We start from the raw sequence: 13,602 nt of genomic DNA, 5'->3' as shown, positions 1-13,602 counted from the left end.
TCAAACATCATATAAATTCAAATCACTGTGACAGAATTACTTGTATACGATAATGTCAATTTTATGGTTAGTTCACTAAAAGGATTAACTAAATTTAGGTAAGTTCAGAGATAAATTGTGATGTTTTTAGGTATCATTCCTTATTTAGTTTTTGATTTCATGAAACACCTCCTAAAGCTTGATGCGTATCCGCAGCATACAACGAATTAATCTACTTGATATTGATCATTATAATCCTCATGAATAAAACAAACTCTACCCTTCTCCCCTCTCTCAATTAGGAACGAGGAAATGAAAATAACGTTTGAAGCAAATGGTTCAAATGATAAGTAGTTGGCCAAGAAAATCAACATTCCCTTAATGTTCCTTTACTAGATAATTTCTCCATGTGTCTCAGCTGAGCACAGAATTTGCCGCCTAATTAAACGAACACAGGTGGTAGTACTATGAAACTTGGGCAGGATCAAATGCATGTTACCATTAGAATAAGAATCTCCATGGTCAAAAATTAACCATTCTCTTGTAAGATTTTGAGTGACAAATTGTCACACATGTCATGCTCTTAGTAAACCGACAGCCTCGTTGATATTATTGACTAAATCTAATCAATGGCAAAATGTGTGTGATCAAACTTCTCCTTGCTTTTCACCCATTGTCCAAGTCATTAGCTCAATAGTCCCTCTTTAAATTCTGTTCCAATGATAGCGTTCATGAGACTTTGGTTTTTATGCAGTTGCAAAGATGTCAGAATTGGATTACATTGGATGCAAGAAAAGGAAAAGAGGGGAGGGAGTACTTAAATTCAAGGGATTTTGTGAACAGGGATATCCAGTGGAGTTCAATGGTTCATTTCAAGAAAATGTTAGAGCCCTTTTGGAGATTGGGCAAATGGAGACTGGCTTATGTGATCCAATGCCAATTTGGTCATTTCAATTAGAGGTCCATCGACACCCTTTGCTGCATGTTTTCCTCTTTGTTGTTGAAGAACCAATTGAGCTGTCCTTGACCCGTGGCTGTAAGCATTGTCAATATATAGGTAATTAGTTCTTGATTTATTGTTACTGACTGCATTTGGTTTTGCTAACGTTGCTTGAATGATTTTTTTGAACCTATAAGATCAAAGCCCCTATTCAGCAAAATCAAAAGGAAAAACAAAACAATGAAAAAAAAACAAAAAGAGGGAAATACAAATACATGTAGTAAGATTGAAATTTGACGGTCAAGAACTTGATTTTGCTAGGTGAAAAAAAGCTCTTGGTTTTACTCTCTCTCTCTCTTTGAAGTCCATGATATAGAGGACCTAAGAGTCAGGCATGGATTTGGGCCATAGCAGTTTGGGCCCAAAAGAAGTCGGCATGTTATAGCTCTCAAATCTCAAGGCACAAAATGTTTTTCCCAATAAGCAAGATGCAAAATAATTCTGTATATTTCTTTTTTTTTTTTTAATAGGCAATTACTTTTAGGTGTACGTACATTTAGGAAGAAGAATTTTTTGTGCTTCTGCTTTTCGAATTACTGGGGTGCAATATTATGTTATTAACATAAGGTAATGTATTCAAGTGTAAATTTATCTAAACATTAGCTATATGCGGTTGGATTTCACCTCAATCAAATAATGAAATTGACATACCAAAATTAACATAATCCAAAAAAAAATTTGTGACGAAACAGCTTTTGTCTCTCAAGAATGTAATATCAATTTACAGCGTTGTATTGACTTTTTTTCCTTCATTCATGAGTAACTCTATGAAACCATTATTTATCGACTAATATGGCATATAATCAATCATACATAAACTTGAATCCGCAGAATGAAAACCTGCATATATTTCTCAAAAATTAATTTTTGCTTCCAGATTGTGCTAGATTTCTTGTCTGGAGAATTTTAATTTTGTCCACAAAATAGAATATATAGTTTTTCTTTTCTGAATATGTTTCATAAGGGAATCTTGATTTGATATATTGTAGCTCAGGCTGGGGTGATCATTTGATATGTAACAAGAAGTATCACTTTCTACTACCCTCAAAGGATACAGTCTCAGCATGCCTAAGTTATGAAGGCAGCTCCGCTGGTATTAATGTCACAGCCTCAAATTCAATAGCAAGCAAGTCCAACTTGATTGATTTACAGGGTCATACCATGCATGGTGTCTTTCACCCTAATGGTTTCGGGCATTTGCTGTGTATAAATGGGGAGGAGACTGGCTCGGATTTGGCTGGATTTCAGATCATGGACTTCTGGGATCGGTTATGCACTGGATTGAGAGCAAGGTCTGCTTGTTTATCCATGTTTTAATTTCCAATGATGATTTATCTCTTTGAATCAATGTTTGGATTTTCACAGGATTTGTCAGTTGGCAATGTCATCTGAAGTTTCTGTTAGTTTGCTATCAAAATGTTCTGTATCATTTTGCTATTAAGAAAGGGAATTTTCTTCTAAAAGTTGTTAAAGGGATCATGTTCTTTGAAATTAGTGATGTTATGCTTTGATTAATTGCTCATAAGATTTTAATGTGATGTGCATATTGACAAATTGAAAGTTTTCGGTTCTAAACAATACGAAAGAATTTACTAAATGATATTACCCTTAATCAAATGGAGTAATTAATAAGCATGCGTGGCTTTTACAAAATATGCAAAGAAATAAATTTTCAATGCTTCTGCAGAATATGTAAAGCATGTAGTTTCAATATTTCGTCTGTGATTTGGAGTAGCTTATGGAAAATGAAATGCAGACATTTTTTTCCCTTTTTTGCATTGTAGAGAAGTGAGTTTGAGAGACTTATCTCAAAAGCAAGGTATGGATCTTAGGCTACTTCACAGCATGGCCTATGGCAAACCTTGGTTTGGTCAATGGGGCTACAAATTTGGGAGAGGAAGTTTTGGCGTCACGGAACCAATGTATCGAAGTGCCATTGAAGCCTTGCAAAACACCCCTTTAGGCCTATTTGCTCATCATCTTGGCAATGAGACCAATGAGATCCTAACAATCCTATCAAGGTACCAAATGTTGTCAGGCCATATTTTGGTTACTCTTGGTGATATGTTCCATTTCATGCTAGAGCTGAAATCCAAACTCCCAAAGGAGAGCAATACTGAGTCCTCTCATCCAGGAATGCTGGTGGATACATCTTGCAGATGGTCCGCTAAACGCATCGAAATGGCTATTAGGGTGATTATTGAAGCACTACAAAGAGCTGAATTTCGATGGATTTCTAGACAAGAAGTTCGCGATGCTGCTCGTGCCTACATTGGCGACACAGGTTTGTTAGATTTCGTGCTGAAATCGTTAGGGAATCATATCGTTGGGAAATATCTAGTTCGACGTTGTTTGAATCCAGTAACAAAGGTATTGGAATACTGCTTAGAAGACATTTCTCATGCATTTCCTAGACGAGATGGATATAGCAGACTGATTAGTACTCCTGACTCAAAATTGAAACCTCGATACAAGATTACATGGGCTCAGCTTATGAAGGACCTTTTACGCTTGTACAAACTAATCTTGAAAGAAAATAATGCAATGAGCAGCACTGGAATTCTTGCTAGTATCCCTATTGCATCAAGGATTATTTTGGACACTAAGTTATTCATCAAAGACTATTCTGAAGAATCAACATCAATTCTTGACAAATCAGTGCTACATTGCTCCATTGTCTTGACAAGCAACACTGATAGAGGTTCAACAAATAAGGTTATGATCACTCCTTATGAGTTTTTCATGTTGAGAAACACTACTACATTTGATGAACTCAAGCTTGAAGTGGAGAGGAAATTCAGGGATTTGTATTGGGGAATGAGAAATTTTGTGGCAGAATCATTAGCCAATTTGGATGCCAAAGGATCAGACTTGGTTTTCAAGCTCATTAAAGCAGGTACTAAGATTGTTTTCGAGGGGAAAATTAGTGGAGAAAGTGCTGATATTTGCGGCATGATGTTTGAGAGTTTTGAGAGCAATGCATTGGTAGTGGATTGCATTTGTGGAACTAAAATTGATGATGGTGAAAGAATGGTTTCATGTGATATTTGTGAGGTTCGGCAGCATACTCGTTGTGTTCATGTTTCAAACATTGAAGAAATTCCAACCATATTTCTCTGCAATTCTTGTGAGCAAGATATCTTGCATTTCCCTTCCCTACCATAGCTGTTGTACAATAAAAGCTACTGTGTTCCAAGAATCATTGGAATAATTTATCTAAGATTGGACAATATTTGTGAGGCCCGTAGGAGGGTTCATTTCAAGACTCTTTAATATGAATACTTGACTGAATTTTTCCTTCAATTTATTGACGTTTTTCATTTGAGTTTATAGGGATTGTACTATGTTAAATTTACCTGCTTAGAACAAATGATTTTGGGATATGGCAAAAGGATATGCACATCTGTGAAAGAAACATATTTACACGTGCCTTTAGTTTCTTACTTTCTTCGGTTTCCAATATTTCTATAAGATTCAGTTTCACTTGATTTTTGCTTCTTCCGGCACAAATTGGGTAATGTTTGCTTGAATGCCGTATGGTAATTCTGGAAAACACATGATGAGTAAAACTTGCGTATGCGAATGAAATCATGTTATTAGAAGGTTTATCTCTTTCTAAAACTAGGGATGGCAATGAGGGTGGGTGACTGCAAGCACCCGCCTTGCACGAGGACTCATGAGGCGGGGGTGGAGTGGGGCGGCTGCAGGGGTGGGGGGATTTTTCTTTCCCTGTTTTAAATGGGACGGAGAACGGGAGAGGATACTCTCGCCCCGTTCCCCATATTAATATAAAGTTTTTAAAAAATACATCTATATATTAGTTTTATACATATACACATTATGACTGCATATTAATAATGTATGTACACATCATAATTTATATGATAAAATGATTATTTGATTATTTTTAGTTTACTTGAAACCTTTTACATATTGTAAGTTTACCAAAAAATAAAAGTAAATAGGGCAAAAAATCTCAACGATTATTAAACTATTGCCCACGTAGACTTTTGTCCATCAAATAATTTTTCGTCACAAATTAGCCACTATACTAACTAATCAGCGTACTCATGGCCATTTCATTTATTATTATTTTTAATCTACAAAATAATCAAAATTGTGTTTTGACAAAAAATACTTATGGTGGACAAATATACCCTTGCATGCATTTTGACACATATTCTGATTATTTTATAGATTAAGAGCAATAATTGACAAAATGACTATGGGATATCAAGTAAACCTTTGCTTTCTATTGGGGAACATTAGATGAACATTTGGTTCTTCTGCAATTTTGGGATATCAAGTAAACCTTTTTTTCCTATGAAATTATACTTTAATATTTACCTTGCTTTTGTCTTTTTTTTTTTTAGTGTAAGCGGGAGGGTTCGAATTCGAGATCTCTTACTTATCTTCCCTTCCCCCAACCCATCCCTCCCCCGTACCTTGCTTTTGTTATTTGTTTACAACTTCTACTTATCATTTTCTTGAGAAATTAACTCTACGCATTAATAGCCAAACTCCCATCACTTACAACTTAATTCTTGGGATCCTAAGTTGAGAGAATTAAACTTTTCATTTTAGACAAAACTTTTTTTTACTACAAAAATTATATTTTTGTATCTTAACAAGGTAAATTGCAAAAATTTCTAATGATGGTTTTGGAGAATATTGAAATAATAGAAAAGAAAAGAAAAGAAAAGATAAGGGGTGACTTAATCAATGAAAAAACTTCTATTAGTAGATAATTTATGAAATCATCCATGTAAAATATGGACAAAGAGTAAAAGTTGTATATATAAGACCAAAAACATATTTTGGCTTTACTAACAGCTAGATGAATAGAAAAATATGTAGGTGTCATTTTAGACCTCTAGTTAATTTATTTTCTTGGCTAACCATGATGAAACAAAATATGACAAACCACAAAAAAATGAAAGAAAAATGACAAACCACATGAAATGTATTGTTTGTGCATCATGGTCAACAATGGCTTCTCCAAACTCCAAGGACTAAGCTAGGGAAAGTTACATAATAAAAAAAATTACAGCATTGATAGTCTGATACAGACTCAGACACTCATAGATACGAACACATTCACACAGCTCACATACAATTGTGTGCCACTGAAGAAATCAGAAAAGTTCAGAGCCTCTTTTGCATTAATGCTGAAAGGAAAGCTGATCAAGCATCATCATGAATGGCTATAAATGACGGCAATTTCTTGATCTCAAAATAAAGTAAGGAGATCTCTTACCCAATATATTATATCATGCGTACAAATATTAATTATAATTTCTGAATTCTAACCAATGAAATGATGACTTCCTTTTGAACCTTGGTAATTAAACTTCGTTTTAGGTTCATCAAGAACTGAATTGGTGGATGGTATCTTTGTTTCTCTGACGGGTCAAAGTGAAGACTGAAAAGAAACTGTAGAAGGGTATGTTTGTCTTCTGCAGATCTGAATTTTGGACAAACGTATATTACATATCTGGCACAAAACTTTTCAGTGTTTGGTGGTCTTCTTGATGTTTCACTCAAAGACAAGAAATCAACAGCTTGCATGAAATTTGCGCTGTGATACCCTTATTAACAACACTACGTACTATTGTCTCATTTCCAGCCTTTTTCACAATTCTCACCCTCACACACACACACACACACAAGAGAATACATATGGTGAGACATTTTATAAGTTTATAACTGTATTTTGCTTATGAGACAATATCGTTATTAAGTTCATCATAGGTTCTAACTTGAGATTTTAATATGTTATTTGTTTTAATAATTCCGGTATCATCATAGTCAATGTGATTTTAGAAAGTTACAAGCATATACAAAACTTATATTCTAATGTTTAAGAATTTAAATAACCACATTTTAAAGAAGTTAAGTAGACAAATTAGTACTCTCCTTAATTCATGTTTGCTTGTTTTATGAAAGCTTGTACCATATCTAGGGGGCAAGGTTGAGGTCTCAGGATTTAAAATTTCTGAATTTTAATCCCCCTTTTTCCCTTTCTGTTTCTTAAATCCTACCCCTTCTCTGCTTAAAAAAAAAACAAAAAACTTATACCATTCCACACACATTAAAGGGCACATTTTGCATTTTAAACAAAAATACTCTCTTGATTTCCAAATGACTCATTTCTAGGTTGGTAGCTTGGCATAATGCCTGCATCCTATAGCAACTGGTCTTGAAACTGCTTTTCTTTGAGGTCAAAATTAGTAAAAGCACATCAAACCTGAAACCCTTTTAGCCAGCTCTGTACCTTTTCCCTCTAAGCTTAGATTGTTTAATTTCGGCCCCATCTTCAGATCTTCTGGCCTAAATTAAAAAGGAAGAAAACAGATGTAAAAGGTTTGTTGTGACAATAAAATTTGTAATGTGAAAATAAAACAGCAAATTATATGCTAAAAAAAAAATAAACCAAGTTATAACAAGATTTTCGTAGCACCAAAATAGGGGTAAGAAGAAAGTGTAATAGTTCAAATGGATATATCATATTTGGATTCTTCTATTCTGTGCTTTTAAGGCACATGATAAGAGATGGGACTAGATGTTAGGTGTTCGAAAAAACTTTAAAATTTATTCAGTAAAATTACTTGAATTTAGAGGAGGAATGATAATGTTTAAAATTTAAAGTGGATCCACTCCTTATACTATGTATGCTTATTCTGTGCCCTAAGAGCACAGAATAGGAAAAACCATTATATTTGTACCTATGCAGTTTTTCTTTTCGTTTTGTGCCACTAGAGATTCGAAATTAGTTATGACAATTAATAATTAGGACTAATCCTATTAGAGGAATTTTAACTGTTAAAATCCAAAAGTTATTCTACGTCCGTGAAATATATAGACAATGGCAACCTAGACAGCATGGTTGGCCATTCCGACTGGTCTGCAATGGTTTCTAATTGTCATACAGCAAGCATAGTCACCTGAGACCAAATCTCTCTAACTACTATTGCCTGCTCAGTGATTTACTATTGCTATGTCACAGCACAGCTGTGCAGACAAAATGATTTAATTTAAGTACCAATAATCAATTTTGTAAAGGAAAAAAAAGTTACTTTAGTAAACATTAAACTTTTCTTTAAATTGTTTTAGTAGGGGAATATGGGATTTAATGAGAGGAGAGGAATTGAACATAGGACCTTCAGTTCATGCACTATTATCGTGATATTAGCGAAAGGGATTTGCATTTCTTGACTATGAGATCTCGGATTTGAAACTCATGGAAATGGAAAAGACAACATTGGAAAAGTTTCTTTGCAAGGGGCCAACGCGGTTCGAACAAAATTAGTTGTAAACTATAAAACGGATGCGGACACATGTGGATTATATATGCACAATCCTAGTCGTAATACTGCATTGATTCTCGGCCAATAATGATTTTTCCTAATCACAGTGAATCATCATTGCATTCTGCCAATAATCTTATCTTGAATATGAATATCAGAAAAAAAAAAGAAAGCAATTTTCTTTTAATATATGGGGCTTTAAAATTAACGAAGTTAAAATGTACACATGAATATAGCTTTTCTTTAATAAACTTTTTCTATTAGAATAGAAATCCACTATAAGCAATTAAAAGTAGCATGCAGGAAAAATATCTCAGTTTTCATAATTGAAAATTGAAAAAAACACTTGTGGACTGAGCAGCCCATATGCAGGGTGGCCGGTTAGTCTTGGAAGAGGAAGACAGAAAGCAACGTCATCTTGTCAGATCATGAGTAGTCCTAATAACATCCCTCAACATGAAAACAAAAGTATAACTCCATCAATAAAGAGAAAGGAAGCTTTGTAATACAAAACAAAAGAAGATCTTCTCTTATCCTCAAATTCATGAAGAAAAGAGGCTGCCACAGAGATAAAAACACCTTGGATTTCTGTATCCCACAGTACCTTCTTGTTTGAGTGACACCTGATGCCATCTTTTAGTCTGTCTCTTGAATAAAAACGAAAGTAAACAAGACAAAGGTCTTAGGTAATCAGTGCAATACTGGAAGGCCCATTACTTAGCTCCACCCACCATGAAATTATTGAGGACAACATATGCGGTTATATATGTTAGAGACGTTTCCAGCTAGCTCAGGCGGATAGGCAAGGATTAATTCATGAAAATTTTTAAGGGATTTAGGTTTGAATAGCTCTACCCATCATGAAATTATTGAGGAGAACATGCAGTTATGGTGGAGACATTTCTAGCAAGTTCAGGCGGATAGGCTAGGATTACTTCACGAAATTTCTAAGGGATTTAGGTTAGAAACGTTATCTAGCTAGTAGAAGAAGCAGCAACTGGAAATGCCCACATTGTCATACTAAGGAAAATGGGAAAGCAACTAACCAGTAGGAATTGAGTGCAAACCAACAATAAAGAAGTTTGTAATAATACCCGTTGGCCTCCTTTAGGAACATAAAATTTGAACCCAAAAAAAAAAGGTGTAGGAATAAAATGATTTTCCTGATGACGGGTAGACTTTGAAGATTCCTCTTTTGACCACTAAACCAATCCTAATAGTTTTATGTTAGTAGTTTGTTGTTTACTTTTTATACAACGATTGATATGCCAAAATCTCGATGTGAAATCGCGTTTTTCACGGCTGAGTGAATTCCAAAAGGACAACAGGCTCTGTCGGAAAGAATCTGATTGATCAAATTGCCTTGATTAGAATGGAATTTAGGCCTCCAAATTCTCATAGGAGGCAGGAATGATAGGTTTCTCAAGCCAAGTATTTTCCTAATGGTTTACTCTTGAAATCGTGCTGGTTTGAAATCCTTTATTTATATCCAACTTTGATATGACGAATTGTAGCAAGTTTGAAGCACAAAATGCAGCCAGAGTAAACTTAGCATTAACGTGAGAACTTGCCTTTCACCTTGTTGATGCTTTAATTAGTCTAAATCGTCAACTCAAAAGGAAAGAAAAAAAACAAAAGAAGAAGAAGTAAACATAGTATAAGAACCATCACATATAATCCAACAGGACCAATCCATTCGAAAAGGATAACGAGGCAATCACCAATGACAGGCGGTGGCACGCCGGTAACCTTATATTCAAAGGACAATCATTTATGTAACCGATCATTGTAGTCTAATGTAGTGCCAAATACATGCATACAAAGATCAAGTTGCTTTTGATGCTACTATTTTCTGTGTGATGAAAAGTTTCTAGTTAAGTCAAGCTCAAAAGAATATTTTACGCTATTCACTTTTTGCTCAGTTCAAGAAAAGCGGGTAAACCCAAATTTAATAACATATTGAATTATCCCAACTGAAAAAACCAAATAAATTAAGGTAACTAGTGGAATTTTTAAACTCGGATAGGTAGGTGATTGGGATGAGCTTTTGGTTTACAGTTTAATTGATTCAATAATTTTAAAATTTTTGAAAAATTATTTTCATATTAAATGACTTGGATAACATTGAAATGTATATAAGAAAAGAAAAATTCAGTGAAACTAGTTCAAAAGTCTGATTTTTGTCAACTTTGACTGGGTTTTACCACTTTAATTGACCTTTTGATTTTACCAGAGAATTAAATCGATGTCATGACCAGTTCGTAATTCGACCCGTCATATGAGCTAGCTTTGTCCCGTCCCATTTTTAAAGCACTGGATATACATATCTACTACCAGTAAACAAAGTAACCGTATTATCTTCTGCCCACCCTTAAAGAGGTACATATGTTGTACTAAAACTTCTCGTAGGATGTTCTGTCATGATGTTTCTAGTTGAATGAAATGCTTCTCTATTCCTTTCAAAGAAATTGAAGAAAACACCCTAGTAAATGTCATTTGAATTGAAGAAAATTTAGAAATTCTTTTACTTCAAGAATAACAAATACCACACTAATGACGAAGGGGAATAACCATCAGCAGGTCAAATTGCAGAGGGAAAAAATTGGAGGGGGAAAAAAAGAAAAGAGAATGAGCAAAGAAGAGAGTTACAAGTTAGTTTATGCATGTCTACTAACTGTAGAAAAGACTTTTGATATAGTTTTGGATCGGGAAAAAATGTTTAAAGTTAACTACTATAATCGACCATCATTTTTTGAGTCAATGTGCTAATGTATTAAACTTAAGGGTGTGAGGGAGGAACATTTCGAGAGAATCTATTAAAGAGTCTAATGTGTCGATATATTAAACTTAGGGGTGGTAGGGAGGAACATTTCAAGAGAGCCAATTAAAGAGTCTAATATGTAAGTTAGGAATACAATTCTGATTAAAAAATTTAAACCATTAAATCTTGGGTTCTTACTTATATTTTAACCCCTCTTTCTCTATATCTCTCAAACCAATGTGGAACATAATCTTTTTACTCATGAACCTAACAAGGGGTATAAACTTCAAATGATCTCTAATTGTGGGAAGTTTAGTGCAAATTCAGCCATTATCACACAACTAAAGGAACTGAATACTATTTCAAAAAAAAAAAAAATCGATTGCCATTCTCCTAAAAAACTCCGTTTGGACTGGTCATTTTTTCAAAAACAAGATTTTCAAATACAATGCTACAGTAATTCACAATAACTCAAAAAACATCTCATTTATACAATATATCAAATATTTTAAAAAATTTTATAGTAAAAATTTTTTATATATACTATTATAGTAAAATTTTTCAAAAACTTTCTATAAAACAGCTAAAACAAATAAAGACGAAAGAACGGCAACAAGAGGAGTAGAGAACTATGCATGACCTTGTTTGGATTGCATTTTCTAAGATTTTTTGTAGAAAAATTACTGCAACGATTTGATGTATACGAGGAAAAAAAGTGATAGGGAAATGTGATCACGGAAAACATCGCAATTTTTCGACGGAAAATGGCTGTCCAAACAGGGCCAAATTCTGAAAAACGTGCACGTGGTCCCTCAGATGGCAGCAAATAGAGTTCCTTACAGATGTAGCCCATGGCCCTATGTTGGCTTTTTGGCTTTAATTAGAAGATGAAACAAAAATTGAATAAGCAACCAACACGTAGTTTTTTTTTTTATCAGGCCTTTAAGAAATTTAAATTTTTAAATTTTTTAACTTGATGCTTTGTAAATAACCACAAGGCATGGTCAGGAGTGGATTTTTAAAATTCTTCTCCCCGTTAGATTTAGGGCTCGAATTAATAGTGAGTCAATTTCAGTGACTGGATTTCGTTAATGTGCTTGAAATTAGTGTGTGTAGACTTAGACTATTGATACTCTCCCTAACACTTGACTTGATATTGAAGAGACTTGAAAATTCCGTCTATTTTTATTAAAGATTATTTGAAATATTTTTTTCAGAATAATACTATAACATTATTTTTTTGTGATATGATGCATGTAAAATAAAAAAAAAAGTGAATAAAAATCTGAAAAAGTGATTTGAAAATATGTTCTGATGCAGCAAAATCCTTATTCTTGGCAAATAATAATATTTTAGCGGAACAAGATATTGACGCCACAACAACTTTCATTTTAATTGTTGAAATTAACTTTCCAGAATATGTCCTGATTTTGGGTTAAAATTGATAGGCAGATGGTACCATATGAGAATTTAAGGTGACATTAAACTTGTAATAGTCATCACCAATTTCTGTTCTTGGGGATCTATCTCCATAAATGAAAAAGGTCACTATACCACCTGCTCCCCAGCTTCTCCTGTTTCTGTTGATGCTGTAGGCTGTAGCTCTTCTCTCTTGATTTTGATGATAAAAGGGTAGCCTATATGTGTGGGAGAGAGAGTTTTCATGTTTGTGTGTTTGTGTTTGTTTCTGTGTCTGTGAGTGTGTTGTATTTTTCCTTGAGAAGGACTTTTGCCTGATCCTAAACCATTCAACTGTGGCACTGAAAAACATGGTGTTTCTTTTAAGCATTTATTTCCACTGAATCCACTCATCCCCTCTTCTTCCATGGTATGCACTCTCTCACTGTTTTTTCACCATTTTCCCTGTATGGTCTTTTCTGTAGAATACTCTCTTTCAACATTTAATTCTGCAAATATAACTAATGATTCCATCCAGTACAGTACTAATAACTTCTCCTTTTGCCCATGTTTCTGCCTATTCAGTTACCATATACTTCACACCAAAAAAGAAAGGTTCTTGGACCACAATGTATGTTACTTTTTACACCTGCTCCCAAATCCAATATAAAGTTACTTTCTATCCCATACATTTTGTGATTTTTACATTTAGTATAGTATAAAGCTGCAATATTATTAAGTATTTCATACTTAGCATCCCACCAAGTCAAAAATTGTCACCTAAATATACTTTTTAGGTACAAGCTGGCAAATTGTAGACTCAAAACTTACTTGGCACTTCAATTAAAAAAAAAAGGGCTTTTTTTTTTATAGTTTCTTTGTAATCAATTTCAATTTGTGCATGTTTCTGATTGTTACAGAATAACTCAACCGATTAACTAAGTCGAAATAGATGTCATTTTCCTTGGAATGAATACCATGCAAATTTATGAGCGTCAGCTAGATGTCTTTCTGACATATAGATATAGTACGTAGTACCTGCAGGGTTTAGGGTACTTTTTGGTAGATTAGATTGCATTTCTCATTCAAAAATGTTTACCAAAACTTTCTATTAACCGCTACTGAATTGGATGCTTTTATTATGGGGCAGCATAGCA

The 13,602-nt window shown here is 34.0% G+C and overlaps 1 protein-coding gene across 1 annotated transcript; it reads left to right on the top strand.

Moving 5' to 3' along the window:
- The first annotated feature begins 741 nt into the window (after positions 1-741).
- On the top strand, positions 742-4,144 carry LOC113751244 (PHD finger protein MALE STERILITY 1). The gene is made up of 3 exons (XM_027295179.1): positions 742-1,036; positions 1,974-2,271; positions 2,764-4,144. The coding sequence occupies exons 1-3, from the start codon at positions 742-744 to the stop codon at positions 4,142-4,144; spliced, it is 1,974 nt and encodes a 657-aa protein (XP_027150980.1).
- The last annotated feature ends 9,458 nt before the right edge of the window (positions 4,145-13,602 follow it).

The sequence above is a fragment of the Coffea eugenioides genome, chromosome 11 (assembly GCF_003713205.1).
Source record: "Coffea eugenioides isolate CCC68of chromosome 11, Ceug_1.0, whole genome shotgun sequence".
In the NCBI taxonomy this organism is placed as follows: domain Eukaryota; kingdom Viridiplantae; phylum Streptophyta; class Magnoliopsida; order Gentianales; family Rubiaceae; genus Coffea; species Coffea eugenioides.
Note: the sequence above shows the minus strand (reverse complement) of the source record. Positions and strands in the feature narration are given on the sequence as shown.

Coding starts and splice junctions, on each gene's coding strand:
- LOC113751244 (XM_027295179.1), top strand. CDS start 742: ATGTCAGAATTGGATTACATTGGATGCAAGAAAAGGAAAAGAGGGGAG. Junction 1,037..1,973: donor TAAGCATTGTCAATATATAG/GTAATTAGTTCT, acceptor ATTGTAGCTCAG/GCTGGGGTGATCATTTGATA. Junction 2,272..2,763: donor TGCACTGGATTGAGAGCAAG/GTCTGCTTGTTT, acceptor TTTGCATTGTAG/AGAAGTGAGTTTGAGAGACT.